General features: G+C 52.6%; 4 protein-coding genes across 11 annotated transcripts in view; 2 read left to right on the forward strand and 2 right to left on the reverse strand.

Annotated features, from left to right (window-relative positions):
- GFAP (glial fibrillary acidic protein) overlaps window positions 1-8,702 on the forward strand; it is a 10,874-nt gene extending 2,172 nt beyond the window's left edge. Inside the window, exons 2-10 of one of the 2 annotated variants that reach the window (XM_032269987.1) lie at window positions 363-423; window positions 628-723; window positions 1,019-1,180; window positions 2,646-2,771; window positions 2,985-3,205; window positions 3,781-3,824; window positions 4,182-4,301; window positions 6,223-6,308; window positions 6,969-8,702. In XM_032269987.1, coding sequence (XP_032125878.1) covers window positions 363-423; window positions 628-723; window positions 1,019-1,180; window positions 2,646-2,771; window positions 2,985-3,205; window positions 3,781-3,824; window positions 4,182-4,301; window positions 6,223-6,308; window positions 6,969-7,010 — 958 coding nt within the window. In that variant the 3' untranslated portion in view covers window positions 7,011-8,702. The remainder of the gene's footprint in view (window positions 1-362; window positions 424-627; window positions 724-1,018; window positions 1,181-2,645; window positions 2,772-2,984; window positions 3,206-3,780; window positions 3,825-4,181; window positions 4,302-6,222; window positions 6,309-6,968) is intronic. The other variant, XM_032269988.1, reaches the window with a different exon arrangement.
- A 238-nt stretch (window positions 8,703-8,940) lies between these two features.
- FAM187A (family with sequence similarity 187 member A) lies at window positions 8,941-10,586 on the reverse strand. The gene has a single exon (XM_032269989.1). The coding sequence runs from the start codon at window positions 10,510-10,512 to the stop codon at window positions 9,268-9,270; it is 1,245 nt and encodes a 414-aa protein (XP_032125880.1). The 5' UTR covers window positions 10,513-10,586; the 3' UTR covers window positions 8,941-9,267.
- Window positions 10,587-11,082: 496 nt separating this feature from the next.
- On the reverse strand, window positions 11,083-15,194 carry CCDC103 (coiled-coil domain containing 103). 6 transcript variants are annotated; one of them, XM_032269999.1, is made up of 4 exons: window positions 15,120-15,194; window positions 13,512-13,663; window positions 12,987-13,119; window positions 11,083-11,981 (listed from the first exon to the last, which is right to left on the reverse strand). In XM_032269999.1, exons 2-4 carry the CDS (start codon window positions 13,652-13,654, stop codon window positions 11,529-11,531), a joined length of 729 nt encoding a protein of 242 aa, XP_032125890.1. In that variant the 5' UTR covers window positions 13,655-13,663; window positions 15,120-15,194; the 3' UTR covers window positions 11,083-11,528. The 6 variants fall into 6 exon arrangements, with proteins under 6 accessions (XP_032125890.1, XP_032125889.1, XP_032125887.1 ...); XM_032269998.1 differs by lacking the exon at window positions 15,120-15,194 and adding an exon at window positions 15,032-15,114; XM_032269996.1 differs by lacking the exon at window positions 15,120-15,194 and adding an exon at window positions 14,815-14,928.
- The window catches only part of EFTUD2 (elongation factor Tu GTP binding domain containing 2), a 52,683-nt gene continuing 49,076 nt past the window's right edge, over window positions 15,172-18,778 (forward strand). For both annotated transcript variants that reach the window (XM_032269985.1, XM_032269986.1), the window contains exon 1: window positions 15,172-15,281. The gene's annotated coding sequence lies outside the window, so the exon portion shown is untranslated. The remainder of the gene's footprint in view (window positions 15,282-18,778) is intronic.

An 18,778-nucleotide genomic window follows, 5' to 3' on the forward strand; every position in this document is an offset into this window, starting at 1 on the left:
TGTGTGTGTGTGTGTGTGTGTGTGTGTGTGTGTGTGTGTGTGTGTGTAGCGTGTGTGTGTGTCTGTGTGTGTGTGTGTGTGTGTGTGTGTAGCAGTGAGTATACGTCAGTGGATGCACCTCTGTGAGCAGGAACAGGTGCACCAACCCTGATAAGGCACCTTAATAATGAGTTAAGGCAAAAGTGCTCATCTGCTCATCCTCCATACGAGGCCTCTAAGGCCCCCCAACCCTTACTCCTCCTGCTGCTCTGCTGGTCCTGGGTGCGGGTGGTCTCTATGACAGCTGCCTCTAGGGAGATTGGGGCAGAGATCCAAGTGTCCTCAGAAGAGCCTGGACCCAGGAATGTGTCCCCCTACTCCAGGCTCCAGGATGAAACCAACCTGAGGCTGGAAGCGGAGAATAACCTGGCTGCCTATAGACAGGTCAGGGACGTGGAGGGAGGGGCAGGGGAGGGAGGAAAGGGGCTGATGGCAACTCACCCAAACACAGCCCCCAAGCTCAGCCCTCCAGAGCAATGTGCTGCTCCCCACTGCCCCAGAAGGAGGGGTAAGGCAAGGCTGAGGCATGGGGAGGAAGAGTCTGGGGCCCAAGTGGTCCTCTGCTCCTCACCCCTCCTGCCACTCCAGGAAGCAGATGAAGCCACCCTGGCCCGTCTGGATCTGGAGAGAAAGATTGAGTCGCTGGAGGAGGAGATCCGGTTCTTGAGGAAGATCCATGAGGAGGTGAGGCCAGGGCAGAGGGAGGAAAGCTCAACACAGAGATTGCACCTGAGAGAGGGAAAGGCAGAGACAGAGAGGCTGAGAGTGAGAGAGACACTCAGAGAGAGGAGAGAAACAGAGATTGGCAGATAGAGACAGAACAAGAGAGAGAGAGAAAGGCACTCAGGGAAACAGAAAGAGACAAGACAGCGTTCCAACCCCTGGCTGAGGGGCAGGCAGAAGATGACACGATGCTGTGGGGAGCCCCAGCTGTGGCCTGTACCCTGAGCCCCGGTTCCCCTTCTCTCACCCCGGCCAGGAGGTTCGGGAACTCCAGGAGCAGCTGGCCCGACAGCAGGTCCACGTGGAGTTGGACGTGGCCAAGCCAGACCTTACCGCAGCCCTGAAAGAGATCCGCACGCAGTACGAGGCAATGGCGTCCAGCAACATGCATGAAGCCGAGGAGTGGTACCGCTCCAAGGTAGCCTGTGTGGGCCAGCCTGCCTCCTCCAGGCAGCTCTCCTTGATCCATATGAGAGAGTGGGAGAAGCAGGGTGGAGGAAGCTGGGAGAATATTCTCTCTGGGTGACCTTCACCAGAAAAGTGAAATGGCTTGCCCAGGGTCACACAGGCACTATGGCTTCCAAAAGTACCCATTACTATTACCGCTACTACTGCTGTTATATTATTAGTAGCTGATATTGCTCCATGCCAAGTCCTGTGCTTTTCATGGATTACCTCACTATGAAGTAGGTGCAGTTCTTTGACAGATGAGAAAACTGAAGTCCAGAGAGGTTAACTAATTTGCTCAAAGCCACACAGCTCCTAAGTAGTACAGTTGGATTTCCAACTCTAGCCCATCTCACTTGGGAGCCTGCATTCCATGCCTCTGCCAGTCTGTTTTGGGTGACTGAACCTCTATTGCATGCCAGGCACCTCCCAGGACACAGCGAGGTGTCTGACCTGGAAGGTGTGATGTTGACGTGCACCCTAACACAGAGGCGGTGGAGAACATCACAGCTCAGAGCTTCTATGCAGTGTAGCATTTGGGCTAGGCAGGACAGGCAGGCTGTGGCCAGGAAGAGAAAAAAAGAGGACCATTCCTGGTGGTGGACAGAGCCTGGAGGCAGAAAAGCACAGAAGGCAGGGACCCAAGATGCTGGCACAAGCAGGGCACCTAGCTGAGGAGAGTGAGAAGCAGAGGCCACAGGCGTCTGAGAAGGGTGAAGGTCTGATGGAGCTGGGAGGATCTCCCTGCAGGCGGGAGAGAAAGGGCTATTAGAGCCCAGGGTGAGGCTGGGCGCGGTGGCTCATGCCTGTAATCCCAACACTTTGGGAGCCGGTGGCAGGCAGATCACCTGAGGTCAGGAGTTCATGACCAGCCTGGCCAACATGGCAAAACCCCATCTCTACTAAAAATACAAATTTAGTCTGGTATGGTGACGGGCATGTGTAATCCCAGCTACTTGGGAGACTGAGGTAGGAGAATTGCTTGAACCTGGGAGGCAGAGGTTACAGTGAGCTGAGATAGCCCCACTGCACTCCAACCTGGGCGACAAGAGAGACACTCCATTAAAAAAAAAAAAAAAAAGGAAAAGAAAACCTAGGGCTCCACTTGCTGGAACCAACTGTCCACTGTAGCAGACGACAGACATTCAGTCCCGCAGATGCAGCTGTCAGTGTGGAAGGTTCTGGATTCTGCGGCACTGTTCATGTGTTTGCTGACCAGGTGTTGTGCTAGGTGCTGAGGTCCGGCAGCCACTACCCTGCCCGCGTCCATGGGTCACAGTTGCTAGGAAAAGTCCCAGCCAGGGCCAACGTCCTGGGGCTGACTGGGGTCCTGGTCACCTCCCTGATTTCCCAGAGCCCGTGCCTGCCCATGGGCCCACGCAGCTCCGCTATGTGTCCGCCAGCCGCCCTCAGACTGTGGCTCTATCCCCATCTAGTTTGCAGACCTGACAGACGCTGCTGCCCGCAATGCGGAGCTGCTCCGCCAGGCCAAGCACGAGGCTAACGACTACCGGCGCCAGTTGCAGTCCTTGACCTGCGACCTGGAGTCTCTGCGCGGCACGGTGAGCGCGGCCAGGACAGGACGAGGGTGGGGGAGAGGGGACGGCCACCCCAGGAGACGCTAGGGTAGAAGGGCCAGGGGCGCGGACCTGGGGCGAGGGCGGGGCTCGAACGTCACCCCGGGCTAGAGGCGGAGCCTGGGGCCGGGGGCGGGGCCCCGAAACCTCAGCGAGTCAAGTCGGGGTCCCGCGGGACCGGCCGGCTCCATCCCACAGAACGAGTCCCTGGAGAGGCAGATGCGCGAGCAGGAGGAGCGCCACGCGCGGGAGGCTGCCAGTTACCAGGAGGCGCTGGCGCGGCTGGAGGAAGAGGGGCAGAGCCTCAAGGACGAGATGGCCCGCCACTTGCAGGAGTACCAGGACCTGCTCAACGTCAAGCTGGCCCTGGACATCGAGATCGCCACCTACAGGAAGCTGCTGGAGGGCGAGGAGAACCGGTGAGCCCCGATCACAGCCCTGGGGAAGAAGTCTCCCTGCCGCTTCGCCTCCATAGAGCCCACCTTGCCCCCTTCAGGGCCTGAGGCTTTTTCAGCCTTGTGTCCTGCTCCCTTCCCACCTCAATGCCCAGCACAGCGCCTGCCTCGCACACAGCAGCCAGTCACTAGATGTCAATGAATGGATGGATGGATTCAACCAGTATTGATTAGGCCTCAAGGCCAAGGACACGAGTCACCCTCCAAACTAAGAGGCTCACTGCCCACCCTCCCAGCAAAGACTGGACTCCTCACCTCACCCATCTCTTCTGCCTCCTTGGAACTTTCTTCAGCACTCTGCCCTCCCTTTTCCATCTTCCTTCAGATGAACATGAAATCCTAACAGATAACACTCAAGCGCCTTGCAGACTTTTGGAGCTTCAGATAGCATGTTGGCTGCTGGGGAAAGCTAGGAGATAGAGTCAGACTTCCCTGGCAAGGAAAAGGGCGTTGAAGTTGTCATGATGGCCCTGGACCAGGACCCAGCCTAGGGTTGTCCCGACCAGCCTGGGCAACCCTTTCCCTCTGCTTTCTTTCAGCATCACCATTCCTGTGCAGACCTTCTCCAACCTGCAGATCCGAGGTCAGTAGAGCAGGGCCTCATGGTAAGGGTGCTGGAGTCCTGCCCCCTCCTCCAGGGCCTATAGGTTACTTCAGCCTGGGACGGAGGACCAGGGCAAAGGGATCCAGGTTCTCCCTGGGGCCCTTCATGACTCACTGCGGTGCTCTTGCCAGAGCCTACCATCCCAGGGCATCTCCAGGAGGGGCTGGCAGCCGCCCCTGTCCTGCTGGGCCCTGGGTCCCTCTTCCCCTCCCTGCACCCCGTTCCACAGCCGAGCTGGGTGAGATCTCAACGTCTGCCCTGTGTGCAGATCCCTGAGCAAGCACTGCCCTTCTGAGTGTTTTTTGTTTTTGTTTTTTTAACTGCTTGTCACTACAGGGGGCAAACGCACCAAAGACGGGGAAAATCACAAGGTCACAAGACATCTCAAAAGCCTCACAATACGAGTTATACCAATACAGGCTCACCAGATTGTAAATGGAGCGCCGCCAGCTCGCGGTTAGCTGCCTGCCTCTCAGACACAGCGCTTTGCCCAGCTTGACAGGGAGTGAGCCTCACCCATCCCATTCTCCCAGTCTTCCTGGGCTCCCTCCTCCCAGGCTTCCCCTAAACAGCCGGGACTGCGTCATTTTCCCAGGAACCGCAGTGCCCAGCCCAGGATAACTAGATTTTAAAGCGGCAGAGCTGGTTAGTAGTAAAGGCGATGGGTCCTTGGATGCGCAGCTGAGCTTCTCCGGGACCTCTGAGCAAGGAGCAGCCTCTGTCTCACCTCTTCCCATCACTGGGAGGGCCCCTTAGGTCTCGCTGAGCCTGGAGGACAGGCTCTCTGCTTTATTCTTTCACCCCTGAGGCTCCATCGCTCAGCTCAGTGCTGACTCAGTCCAGAGGATTCTGCCCTCAGGACCGCTGCTCTTGCAGTGAATAAAGTTTTATGTTCCCTGCTCTTAATGTTAAATATTAGTGAATGTGACATGTTATATTTGTCTCTAGGGGGTGAAGCTAAATTACTTTTTACTTGTATGTGGCCCTCAAATGATTCCTAGTTAAGGAACAAAACTCCTCTTCTGGGCTAGACTATTTAGGACCACTAGATATGCATGTCCCAGGGCTTAATTCAGCATCAGAAAGCTTAACCAAGCTGACTAGTAGAGGTAATACTGCCAAGTCCTAGATAGTCGCAGGTCACTAGGGTACAGATAAGTGGCAGAGAGAAGTAGGAAAGGGGAAAGGGGACGGGAAAGGGACCTACATGTATTAAGCACTAATATGTGCCACATGTTTAACAGTCTTTATTTTAGTTAATTGTCTTCTCTCTCCCACCTAGAGAAATAGGCCCCATCATCCTCATTTTACAGATGAGGAAACTGAGGCTGGGAGAGGTCAATTAACTTGCCCAGAGTTGTGTGGCTACGTTGGGACTTCTTTAGCTCTGGTCTCTTGATTTCTTTCCTCTTTTCTCTCTTTCTTTCTCTCTTTCCTTCTTTCTTTCTTTCGACGGAGTCTCGCTCTTGTTGCCCAGGCTGAAGTGCAGTGGCATGATCTCAGCTCACTGCAACCTCCGCCTCCCGGTTTCAGGCAATTCTCCTGCCTCAGCCTCCCAAGTAACTGGGATTACAGGCACTGCCACCATGCCTGGCTAATTTTTTGTATTTTCAGTAGAGATGGGATTTCACCAAGATGGCCAGGCTGGTCTCAAACTCCCGACCTCAGGTAATCTACCTGCCTTGGCCTCCCAAAGTGCTGGGATTATAGGCGTGAGCCACTGCACCCAGCCATCTTTTTTTTTTTTTTTTTGAGGCAGAGCATCCTTTTGTCATCTAGGTTGGAGTGCAGTGTTGCAATCTCGGCTCACTGCAACCTCCACCTCTCAGGTTCAAGTGATTCTCCTGTCTCAGCCTCCTGAGTAGCTGGGACTACAGGCGCCTGTCACCACGTCCAGCTAATTTTTGTATTTTTAGTAGAGACAGAGTTTCACCATATTGGTCAGGCTGGTCTTGAACTCCTGACCTCAGGTGATCCACCTGCCTTGGCCTCCCAACGTGCTGGGATTACAGGTGTGAGCGAGCCACCGTGGCCCACCTGGTCTCCTGATTTCAAAGCCTGCATGTCCTTCCTCGATGCCCTGCTGGGATGTCAGAAAGCCAGGTGCCAGGCCAGGGCTTGCAAAGGGGCTGAAATGAAGCCAGACCAGAAGACAGAGTAGCCAGGACTCTAACAGGACAGAGCAGCCAGGACTTGGGCAGCAGCACTGTTGGGATTTGGGGGCTCTCCAGCCCGTCTGGAAGAGCCTAGGCTCTCTCTGCCTCATTGCATAGGTTCTCATATTATGATCTGGGGGCACAATGGGGAAGCCGGGGGTGGGAGAGGATGACTCTCGCCCCGAGAATCCATGGGAGGTCTCTTCTCCTCACACCTGCAGAAACCAGCCTGGACACCAAGTCTGTGTCAGAAGGCCACCTCAAGAGGAACATCGTGGTGAAGACTGTAGAGATGCGGGATGGAGAGGTAAGGAGGGATCTGGGCCATCAGGCGCTGCCTGACCCCCAGGATTCTCAAGGTCAGGCTGTGGATGAGAGCCTGGGGCTGGCGCAGTAACTCCCAGGAGCTCCCCAGTGAATTCTGGAGGACAGCGAGGAACCTGGATGTAATTCCATTTCCCCAGCCCCTCCATAGGCTGTTCTGAGAAGCCTTGGTACCAAAGCCACTAGATGGGGTCCTAACTCAAACGCTATCTCTTTCTCACCCTCACACTCAGGGGCCTGGCTTGCCAGGGACAGAAAGAGAGTTAAAGTTAGCAGCTTTCACTCCCAACTCTAACAGAGACAGTCGGGGATGGGGAGGGCTTTCAATTTCCAGCTTAGTAAAAGGAAACTACCAGGGGATGGGAAGAGTGGATTTAGTATATCCCCCACACCACTCCAGCTACGGCGGAAGCTCAGCTTACTCCAGCAGCTTGCTCCGCACCAGGCACGATGCTAAACACTTTCCCAGCGTCACTTCTCTACCCTCTCTGACCACTGTGCGAGGTAGTTGTGGTTACTGTCAAGAAAAGAAAGACCTGAGAAGCGTGGGGACTTGCCCGAGGTTACACAACCTTGCGGTGGTGGACCTGGGGTCTGTGTGCACCTCTAATTGTCACACTGTGCATGTTCCCTGCCCCTGCAGGTCATTAAGGAGTCCAAGCAGGAGCACAAGGATGTGATGTGAGGTGGGACCCAGCTGGTGGCCTCTGCTCCATCGCATGAGGGGCTCAAGGAGGAGCAGGATAGTTGCTCCTCCTCTGCTGGCGCCTTTCCCCAGACCTGAGCTCCCGCCGCCCCAGCTGCTCCCCTCCCTCCTTGTCTCTTGGCCAGCTAGCTGCTCTAGGCTCCGTCTGCATTAGGCCTGCCAGACAGCACCCACCCAGCACCCAGCAACTCTAACTAACAAGGCACTCACCCCCAAGGGGCAGTCTGGAGGGGCATGGCCAGCAGCTTGAGTTAGAATGAGGAGGAAGGAGAGAAGGGGAGGAGGGCGGGGGACCAAATACATCGCCCTCCACATCCCTGATCCCTGTTGTTATAGCAACTGTTGCCAGAATTGGTGGTTCTCTCTGGGTATCTGGGAACTGTGCCTTTGAGTTTCCTCAGACTGCTGGAGGAAAACTGAGACTCAGACAGGAAAGGGAGGTCCCCACAGACAAGGTAGCCCTGGCCAGAGGCTTGTTTTGTTTTTTGTTGTTTTTGAGGCGGGGTCTCCCTATGCTGCCCAGGCTGGCCTTGAACTCCTGGGCTCAAGCAATTTTCCCACCTCAGCCTCCTGTATAGCTGGATTATAGCCTCAAGCCACCGTGCCCAGCTCAGAGGGTTATTCTTCTAGACAGACCCTGATCAGTCTAAAATGGGTGGGGACGTCCTGCCACCTGGGGCAGGCACCTGCCCAGATCCCAGAGGAACCTCCTGAGCCGTGACTCAAATGTCTCAGGCCCCCTGAGCTGCCATCCAGGGACCCCGTCTGTGGGCACACTGTGCGCAGGTGGGAGCTTGATTCTCAGCACTTGGGGGATCTGTAGTGTATGTGGAGAGGGATGGGGTGCTGGGAGGGATAGAGGGGGGCTGCCTGGCCCCCAGCTGTGGGTACAGAGAGGTCAAGCCCAGGAGGACTGCCCCGTGCAGACTGGAGGGGATGCTGGTAGAGATGGTGGAGGAGGCAATTAAGTCGGCGCTAGACATCCAGGTGGGGGTCGTGGGTGACCAGTTGCACTTGGCCTCTGAGTTGTGGGAATTAAGAAAGTGACTCATCCTCTTGAAGATGCTGAAACAGGAGAGAAAGGGGATGTATCCATGGGGGCAGGGCATGACTTTGTCCCAGTTCTAAAGGCCTCTTCCTTGCTGTGTCATCCCAGGCCGCCCGAGCCTCTGAGCCCCTGGGACTGCTGCTTCTTTACCCCAGTAAGCCACTGCCACACGCCTGACCATCTCCACCCCAAAGTGACCGGCTGCTTTTCCCTAAGCCAAGGGCCTCTTGTGGTCCCTTCTTACTCACATGCAAAATGTATCCAGTATTTTAGGTAGCGCCCTATTGTACAATTTGTAAAACTGAGGTGTGAGCAAAGTGAAGATACTGGCTCATATTCCTGCAGCCTGGAGGCCGGGTGCTCAGGGCTGACACGTCCCCACCCCAGCGTACCCACTCTGCTTTAACTGGGCAGACTGGTGGGATCTGTGCCCAGAAATGGGACTGAGAGGGCCCACTTCAGGGTTCTCCTCTCCCCTCTAAGGCCGAAGAAGGGTCTTTCTCTCTCCCCAAGACTTGGTGTCCTTTCCCTCCGCTCCTTCCTGCCACCTGCTGCTAATCTTCAGGGCACTGCTGCTGCCTTTAGTCACTGAGGAAAAATAAAGACTGCTGCGCCTTTCCCCAGAGTGGACTCTGATCTTTTCATGAGCGGGCGGGACTGGGGCCGAGACTTAGCCTTTGACAAGACCAATTCACTTCTTATTAGTGATCGTCTCTGGAGCCCACACCCTCACCACACCCCACACCCAGCCAAAGAGGACTTACACTAGCTCCCTCCACTCTTTTCTTCCTTCCTCTCCCTGCTATCAGCAACTCAACCAGCACAATCCTCAGAAGCAAGAAAGTAAAACAGCTCAAAGACGATTCAGCGCTGATCAGTGTTTACCACTGGACAAATATGAGTTCACTCCTTCTTCTCTGACCTAAGTGTGAAGTCAGAAAACACGCACGCCCTGGCTAGTTCCATCCTGACCTCAGTCCCCATTCTCCCACCAGCCTTAGGGCCCCTCCACTTCTCAGCTCAGGCCCCAGACTTGCCCATGAAAATGGGGAGCAGGCTGTAACTAACAGATTTGTCCACATGTCCCTACCACAAGTCCCAGCCCAGGGTACCCACCAGAGACATCTGGTATCATTTAACAAACACATTGAAGGACAACAGGTCTTCAGAACTGGGGAAAGAGAAATCCTAGGGGGAGAAGTTGGGACAACAGCTAAATAAGTAACAGCAGCAATGACAGAGGTGAACGGTGACAAAAACTGCCGTGATGAGCAAGTAGCCTATCAGGGTGAGCTCCACGGCCGAGCGAGTCTCAGGATCCGAGAACGAGGCTGGGTAGCGCCCACGAGATGTCACGCCCAGCCGGAAGCCAGCAACCCGCACACCCTGCCTCCAGCAATAGTAGATGCCCCGGTCACCCAGCTGGGCGAAGCGGATGTGGAGCTGGTTGCCGTGGTCAATAAACACCCTCATGGACCTGTTGACGCCCTTCAGGTACTGTGTGCGGTAGAGGTGCTGGCGGTCTTTGTCCCAGGCCACCGCATGCTCTGGCCGGGCCCCGGGACAGGAGATGATGAGCCCATGGCCCAGTCTCTGCTGGTGGAACTGAATGGGCACCTGGGGCACCCAGGGCCGGCTGCCCACCTTGGACACATAGTTAACAATGGCCAGGATGCCCCCCCGGATGGTCTTCGTCTTCTCACAGGGGACTATGCAGCTCCGAACCAGCAGCTCAGGCATGTGGTCCCTGGCCTTGGTCCGCAGCTTCCCCGGCACAGCCCTTGAGCCACAGGACACCACGTCGGGCACCGCCTTGAGGTAGCGTGGGGAGAGGTCTGGGCTCTGCAGGTAGCAGAGGCCGATGCGCCACTGCTCCCCACGCACCCCGCAGCGGTCACAGGGGGTCCACTCCCAGAAGGTGGTGAAGACATGGAGGTGCCCATAGTACTCGTCTGCGAAGGGCTCCTGGCCCTCATCCTGGAAAGTGGCCACCATTCCCTCGCTGCTCTGGATGTCCACATCGTAGGCGTAAAAGTAGTCCCCCTTGCGGGTGCCACAGAAGTACAGGCCTGAGTCCTCAGGCTGGGCCCTGAAAACCAACAGGCTGAACATGCGGATGCTGAAGCGGGTCAGCATGTCACTGCCCACATGCACCTGGGCCGCCTCCGTCAGCACCCGCCCATCGAAGTCCGTCAGCACTTTGGTGTGGCTGCTACCTAGGTGCTTTTGATAGAACCAGACTACAGCCAGCACCTCCTCAGGTTTGCAGTGGCAGGGAAGCTCAAAGCTCATGTCGGCCAGGTAGGCTGCATTTTCAAACATCAGGAAAGCGGGGCAGGGGGTCTTCTGAAAAATGTTTTCCTTCTCCACAATTTCAAAGGCCTGGAGACTCCCCCATGCCCACAGGAGCACAGTGGTGAGGGCCAGGTGCATGCCTGAAGGAGGGAGGGGTCAGAGGTGCAGGGCAAAACCAATGTATTAAAGGCTCATGGGGCTCCTAGAAAGCACTGCTGAGCCGAGGCCCCTGGATGAGGAAAGGATTATGCAGCCAGGAAAAGAAGCAACAATCTGCAGAGGAAGCAGCCAAGTACAAGGCAATTTATGCCCAGTGGATATATAATATGCCCTTCTAACATTCCAGACCCGATCTCAGTGGTGGGGGGGGGGCGGCATTCTAGAACTTGGCCTTCACTCCCCTTTCTAGAACACTGGCACTCACCCAAGAATGGGTCAAAGGAAACCGGAATGAGAAGGGCAGGCCTAAGTGCACGGGCAGGGAAATCTCTGCCTCTGTGCTCCAGGCACTGCCCTGTGGGCCTGGTGGAAAAGTCTTCCCTTTCATCAAACTGGAGGATGAAGGAAACCCACCCTCCTGTGTATCTGGCCATCTGAGAGGCTGGCTGGACCTGGGCTGATGGCTTAGGGCCTTCCCAGGCTCAACCTGCACAAGAACTGAGCCTCTAGGGGAAAATTCAACAACTCAAATGAGGTAGCATTTGATCATTTGTTGATTAAATGTTCATTTATTGGTTTGGGGCTATAAACATTCTTGTTAAGAGCTGTGGTGATCAGTGTTTGTTTACCATTAAGATTTTGCTTTTTTCTTTTTCTGAGTGGAGGCTGTAACAGGTACAGCCAGCATCTGGTTGGGTACACACTCATCTCTCAGGGCCAGTAGGCTAGAGGCTTGGCAGACTCCATGGATGGGAAACAAAACTGCTTTCAACTTCCTGAACTCTTGATTGTCCCGTGGATACACACAGTTCAAAATATCGAGACACTGAGGGGCTAGAGAAGTGGGAAACTTGATTCCTGTTTTTGCTCTGAAAATTCCAAGTTGAGACAGGAACTAAGCGTGGGTTTCTTATTATGGTCCTGCAGAACCCCAAGACAACAACCAGAAAACTGCCTCCCATGACCACCGGGACCTCTGAGGGTACCTGGTCACATCAGTCAACCTGGTACAGCCCCAGCAGCTCCTGCAGGAGCCTCTCCTCCTCCTGGAGCCTACCAGACTGCTCCTCCAGACCCTGCTCCTCCCAGCTGAGCCCCTCCTTCATGGGTCTGGGGGTGCCCATGGTTTGCAGCTTCTGAAACAAACACTTGCATCTCTCTCTCTCCACATGGCTCAGCAGGCTCAGGTTCAGGGTGAAGCGCCCGGTGGTCGCCAGGCTGCGTAGGATCCCCAGTACAGCTGCCCGGTCAGCTGGCCGCACATGATCAGCCAGTGCCACCAGCAGCTCCCCGAGAAGCCCAAACCCCACATCTGTCTGGAAGAGGCGGCCCAGCTTTGGACCCCCGAGCTGCAGCAGGGCCTGGTAGCGCTCTGGCCCACTCCTCAAGCGGCGTCGCCAATCACGGTAGAAGTCAGCAGAGGTCTCGGGCTGGAGGGGGGTTTTCTCCTGCATCATAAGGAAAGGAAAGGGAGTCAGGAGCTCTTCCAGCTGCTCTGCAACAGTGCGAGTGAGGGGAGCCTCTAGGTTTCCATCTTAGTTCGGTTACTCTCTGAGCACTGGGAAGATTTTGGTCCTTGGGGGCTTCATTTTCAGCTGAGGGAACTGGGGATGAGATGGGGTTGGGGGGACAAGGAATCCATGTCATGATTTGAGATTCTCATTTATACTGGAATTTCCTACTCATGAATGGAGCCATAGCTCTAGTCTTCAAGAGTAAGTCAGGGTTTACTGTAAGCCGTATGGATGGGTTGACTGGAAATCTCAGGAAGAGAGAAATGAACTCAAGTGAATGTGAAGGATCTGAATGTCGGGATAGCTTTCTCAACACTGCACAGGATCATTACACTCGACACCATGCAATTCAGAGGCAGAGCAACCCAAACGTGATCTGAGAGTGAAAGTCAAAGAACTAAGGGAAGGTCCCCTTCCCTAGCCCACCTTTCTGACTCATTCTGCCCAGTTCAACTCAGCTTCACCATCTGCTGTTTGTTTTTCTTTCAGGGATTGGAGGCAGAAACCTGTCTCTGTTGGTTTAACATGATAAATAAAGAAGACGTATGTGTGGTTAAAAAACAAACAAACAAACAAAAAAACAGGGGCTGGACGTGGTGGCTCATGCCTGTAATCCCAGCACTTTGGGAGGCCGAAGCAGGTGAATCACGAGGTCAAGAGATGGAGACCATTCTGGCCAACATGGTAAAACCCCACCTCTACTAAAAATACCAAAATTAGCTGGGTGTGGTAGTGCACCCCTGTAGTCTCAGCTACTCAGGAGGCTGAGGCAGGAGAATCGCTTGAACCTGGGAGGCGGAGGTTGCAGTGAGCTGCAATCGTACCACTGCACTCCAGCCTGGAGACAGGGCGAGACTCCGTCTCAAAAACACAAACAAACAGGATTGAAGCTTTAGGGCAGAGAATCCTGCTGGACTAAAGAGGCAGGGCCTCACCTACCGGGGAGATTTCAGTGGCCACATCCTGGAAAGTCCTTCCCTGAACAGTGTGACAGTTCCAGGGCACAGTTCTCTTTCCTCCCATCTTATCCTTCCGTTCCAGTGGCTTCAGATGTGATGCAAGGACAATACCCCTGGGGGCAAAGGACAGAAATTAGGTAATGGACTTAATGCTGTGTCTGTGGGTGTAAGGCAGCTAGAATTTGCATGGTATAGGATGAACTTGTTGACAGACCAGTATGACCATAATGATAATAATAGTAACAACAGCAGTGATAGCTGACTGCTCTCAGGCACTTCACATATGTCAGACACTTGCAAGAACTCATTTAATTATAATAACGCTTACTGTTTTACAGATAAATAATTGAGGTTCAGAAAGGTTAAGGAAATTGCATAAGATCAAACAGTAGAGGGCGGGGCCAGGACTGAAGTAGGACTGATCAAACAAAATGGTTTGATTTCAGAGTTAACCACTACAGTCCACGATAACCGGAGGGCCTGAGAAAAATGGCGGTGAGCCAACCTGAACTCCTCATAGGAAGCCACCCTCTGTTCCACTGCCCGTAACTTGGCAGCATTCTCCCGTTTGTACTTCTCATCAGCAGTAAGTGCAGCCTGCAGCTCTTTCTCCAGAGCCTTGAAGTCGATGGTGTCATTCCTTTCCATGGCCTGTGCCTGGGAAGGCAAAAGAAATGCACGTCAGTGGAGGGTCAATATCGGGGGAAAGAGGGTGTCTCTGGATTATTCGCCAGAACACAAAATGACCTCAAAGCACTCTGGACATCATGTCACTCAAATTGGGAGGTGTTACAAAACTCTGGTTTTCTACTTCACAAAGACAAGCTGAATTTCACAGTGAGGACTTACACAAGACTTGCCCCTTAAAACAGAATAGAGTCCTGACTGAATTTGGAGCTCTGTCTTGATTTTGCTCTCTGCCTCTAAAAATACTTTTAATTTTGGTGCTTCAGCGGAGGAGGCATTTGGATCTCAGGATTCAGTTCCTTCACTCTTCCACATAGGCTTGTTCTGCAGCAAGTCGTTTAGACAGGGGACCTCACACAAAAGCAGAACTCTTGTTAGTTACCCTGGAGCTGAAGATAACGTTTCATTCTCATTAAATCTCTTTAATGGGGAAGGAGACTTTCACCCAAACCAAATGCAATGACTGAGCAGGAAATCAAGTAGAAGGGGCAGAGGAAGGAGCTCAATGATCCAATCCCCAAATCCCTCTGTCCAGCCCAGGGCTCGCTGTGTTGCGCAGGATAAAGTGCAGTGGCACGATCTCGGCTCACTGCAACCTCTGCTTCCCGGGTTCAAGCAATTTTCGTGCTTCAGCCTCCCGACTAGCTGGGACTACACGCATGCGCCACCACGCCCAGCCAATTTTTGTATTTTTAGTAGAGACGGGGTTTCACCATGTTGCCCAGGCTGGTCTCGAACTCCTGACCTCAAGTGATCTGCACGCTTCGGCCTCCCAAAGTGCTGGAATTACAGGCGTGAGCCACTGCGTCCGGCCTGCAGAGAGATTCTCTACGTGGCTTCTAGTCAGGGCTCTGACATTTACTTGTGGGACCTCTCTGAACTGCAGATTCCTGGTGAGTTGAGCTAGATTTTGTGGCAGAGTCATCACGAACAGCCTTAGCGCAAGGAAGCAGGAGGTCCTCAACTAAACCCATAGCCACCCTACCCCAAAGTGGGGAATCTGAACGCCAAGAAGGGGCGGGGCTGGTCAGTAACCGAACTCAGGCGTCCAGTTCTCAGCCCTCCCCAGACATTTAATAAGTAAAACTAACCCTTCCGCCCCCTTACGGAGCCTCCCGGACCTTCACCCCAACAGCCCCGGCCTTGGTCCCCTTGCTTTCTTTGGGGATCCCTTGATAAGCCAGAACAGGAGGGCAGCCCAGCACAGACCACGCCCCGCAGCTGTGGTTGCCCAGCAACTGCTCTAACAGCCCCCACCACGTGATCTGCCTGAAGGCCCCCCCCCTTTCCGGGTGGCCCGGAGGCGCCTGATCAGATTCGTGTGTCCGCAGGTCTCACCCTTTTTAGAGCAGCCCACGTCTTAGGATACTCCTCTTGGGGACTCGCTGCTCCGCCATGCCGGTTCCTGTCTGCGCGGCGGGCATACCTCGAAACTGGTCCTCAGGCAGAGGGTTGTCCTCCCGGGCAGAAAGGCGACCGCGGCGTCTCCGGGGTCCTTCCTGGCGGCGGGCGCAGACGTTTCCTTGGCGTGGGGCGGAAGCGCGGTCTACCGCGGCGGCCTAGGAACTCTTAGCTGAGCAGGCGGGAGGTAAGTTGAAGCAGGTTTGCGGCACGGAAGGGTTGCTCCAGGTGGGATAGGAAATTAAAGAGCGTCAGATCTGGAAGAGGCCTTATATGCTGTCTGCCCCTTTCGCTTTACGGATGGGTAAATTGAGGCCTGGAGCGGGAAAAAGAATGGAAGACCCCTCTCCTCCGCGTGCCTCCCCCAGGCTTCCGAAGCGCGCACACCCGCACACACCTTGATTCCGGGGCTGCCTCTATAGCCTCCGACCGTAAAATCGCATCCCTGGGAAGGAGCGGTCCTCTAACTGTCCAGTCCCCTCGCTCACTCCCTCCTCCATTTGTGCCGCCTTCAGCCATTCTATGCCAGGTTCCCTCCGACGTTCCCTTTGAGCGCCTGTATCGTAGCGGGAAGCCGCAGTGAGGTTTGTTTCCATGAGTCGCTAGTTTTGCGTAACTGGGCAAATCATCTGCATTCTTTGTACTTTGTTAGAATCATTCATTCGTTCAACAAATGCTTATTAAGGGCTTGTTCTATGCTAGGCACTGTTCTAAGTGAACAAAACGAAGTCCTTACTTAAATTGTAGTTGGGGAAACGAACAGTAAACAAATAACTAGATATATGTCAGCTAGTGATAAATGCATAACAAGAATATAATAAAACAGTGAAAGTGGGGGGTTGAGTATGTATGAGGGACTTAGAGTGACAGAGAAGGTGACATTTTAGTGGAGACTTGATTGAAATAAAGGAACAAGGTGGCCGGGCGCGGTGGCTCAAGCCTGTAATCCCAGCACTTTGGGAGGCCGAGGCGGGTGGATCACAAGGTCAAGAGATCAAGACCATCCTGGTCAACATGGTGAAACCCCGTCTCTACTAAAAACTACAAAAAATTAGCTGGGCATGGTGGCGCGTGCCTGTAGTCCCAGCTACTCAGGAGGCTGAGGCAGGAGAATTGCCTGAACCCAGGAGGCGGAGGTTGCGGTGAGCCGAGATCACGCCATTGCACTCCAGCCTGGGTAACAAGAGCGAAACCCCGTCTCAAAAAAAAAAAAAAAAAAAAAAAAATTAGTCAGGTGTAGTGAGTGGTACACGCCTGTAGTCGCAGCTGCTCTGGAAGCTGAGGCAGGAGAATCGCTTGAACCCAGAAGGCAGAAGTTGCAATGAACCGAGATCGTGCCATTGTACTCCAGCCTGGGCAACGATAGGGAAACTCTGTCTCAATAAATAAATAATTTCTTCAGTCAGTTGATTGGGGCCTTGGGAGAATGAGATAAGCATAAATGCAACAGTAGCTTTTTGGAAGTAAAAAGAATCACTATACAGGTGAAAGTTTCCATAATAATTTACATTTAATTACTGGTCCTTGGAGCTTTAATTCTCTATTTACATTGAGCACCCAGCAGGTGGCATTGAGGGAGATGGAGGTATCAGTCTAATGCAAGAAATATCAGCATCTTAAATTTTTTTTTTTTTTTTTTTTTTTTTTAATTTAGAGGTGGGGTCTCTCCATGTTGGCCAGGCTGGTCTCCAACTCCTGACTTCAGGTGATCTGCCCACCTCAGCCTCCCAAAGTTCTGGGATTACAGGCGTGAGCCACCGAGCCCAGCCTAGCATCTTAAAATTAAACATCCCATTCAGTTAACATTTATCCAGTTCCTACTTACACAAGGTGCTGTCTTGGCCATTGTTAACATTGGTACTTTTTGCTCAACTATTTAAAAATGTAAAATGCGGCCAGGTGCGGTGGCTCATGCCTGTAATCCAAGAACTTTGAGAGCCCAAGGCAGACAGATCACCTGAGGTCAGGAGTTCGAGACCAGCCTGGGCAACGTAGTGAAACCCCATCTCTACTGAAAACAAAAATTAGCCAGGTGTGGTGACACACACCTGTAATCCCAGCTACTTGGGAGGTTGAGACAGGAGAATTGCTTGAACCTGGGAAGTGGAGGTTGCAGTGAGCTGATATCATGCCACTGCACTTTAGCTTGGGCAACAGAGTGGGACTCTGTCTCAAAAAAATAAAAACGTAAAATGCATTCTTAGCTGCAAAAACAGGTGGAGGGGCCAGATTTGGCCACAGGTCAGAGTTTGCCAACTCTTGCACTAAAGTATTAGGTGAAAAGGCATTGTGTCAGCAGCTTACTGTCAAATAATTTGGGAAAAAGAAAGTTATTTGTACTGTTCCTGCCACCTTTTGGTATTATTTAAAAATTAAATTTAGTATCATAAAAGAAGTAAAGGGAAGAAGTGGGTACATGGAACACAGGGTTCTCATGTTCAAGAATGGCAAAAAATGATGCCAGCTAAAGTTTGTTGAGCCTGGGACTCTGCCACTTTCTTTACACAGTGTGATTTATTTAATTCTCAACCATTTATGCAGTGAGGATTGTTCATTCTATTTTCCAGTTGAGGGATCATGTTCGGAGAGATGTAGTAACTTATCTGAAGTCACGTAGCTGTTAGTGACAAAGTTAGGATTTGAATCTAAGTCTTCTGACTCCAGATCCCTAATGCTCTAGTCTGTTATTTATTGCTTGCAAACTATAGTTGGTGATGGTAATTAGTATAGTCAACTACTATTTAAGACAAAATTAAATACTGATAAAAGTGGAAAAGGCTCTAGTAGGATAGGGGAATGAGAAATTGAAGAGCTAGGAAAGCTTGAAGGAGGTGGCATTTGAACTGTTTCTTTGAATAGAATTTCAATACTTGAGGTTGAGAAAACCCACAAAACACTTCTTAATTACAAAGGGAAAATGAGTAACTTTACCATGTTGCACCTGGCAAACTTTACTTTAATGAAGTGATCAAAGTTACCATTACCACTAATGGGGCAAATTGAAATCATGTATCACCTGATAGGAAATGCACTGAGAAGAACACAGCATCGCTTCTATTATATTCCTATCCAAAACATATAACCTGAACATCATCGTAAGGTAACATCAGACAACCCCAAATCAAGGGACATCCGTAAGGATGTCAAGTCATGACAGTCCTTGGAAGGAAAGACTGAAGAACTGTTGGAGATTGAAAGAGACTAAAGACATGGGCTGGGTGCAGTGGCTCACACCTGTAATCCCAGCACTTTGGAAAGCCGAGGCAAGTGGATCACCTGAGGTTAGGAGTTTGAGACCAGCCTGGCCAACATGGTAAAACCCTGTTTCTACTAATAATACAAAAATTAGCTGGGTGTGGTGGTGCACACCTGTAATCCCAGCTAATCCAGAGGCTGAGGCTGGAGAATCACTTGAACCCAGGAGGGAGAGGTTGCAGTGAGCTGAGATTGTGCCATTGCGCTCCAGCCTGGGCAACAAGAACAAAACTCCATCTTAAAAAAAACAGCAACACATGACAACCAAAGGCAAACATGATGACCCTGGATTGGATCCTTGGGCATGTAAGATATTGGAACAATTTGTAAAATTTGAATGGGATCTGTAAATTAGGCGGTAGTAATGTGTGAATATTAATTTTCTGATTTGGATGGTTGTATTGTGGTTATGTAGGAGAATATTCTTGT

This window comes from Sapajus apella, unplaced genomic scaffold, assembly GCF_009761245.1.
Source record: "Sapajus apella isolate SASKATOON/1434 unplaced genomic scaffold, GSC_monkey_1.0 scaffold201, whole genome shotgun sequence".
Classification (NCBI taxonomy): Eukaryota; Metazoa; Chordata; class Mammalia; order Primates; family Cebidae; genus Sapajus; species Sapajus apella.

What these genes read in the sequence shown, in the direction of transcription:
- FAM187A (XM_032269989.1), bottom strand. Translation starts at nt 10,512, where the DNA reads ATGCACCTGGCCCTCACCACTGTGCTCCTGTGGGCATGGGGGAGTCTC.
- CCDC103 (XM_032269994.1), bottom strand. Translation starts at nt 14,618, where the DNA reads ATGACTCTGCCACAAAATCTAGCTCAACTCACCAGGAATCTGCAGTTC. An exon ending in GCTTCCTATGAGGAGTTCAG is followed by an intron (nt 13,120 to 13,511) that starts GTTGGCTCACCG and finishes CTTTGCCCCCAG; the next exon opens with GGGTATTGTCCTTGCATCAC. An exon ending in TGGCCACTGAAATCTCCCCG is followed by an intron (nt 11,982 to 12,986) that starts GTAGGTGAGGCC and finishes CTTATGATGCAG; the next exon opens with GAGAAAACCCCCCTCCAGCC.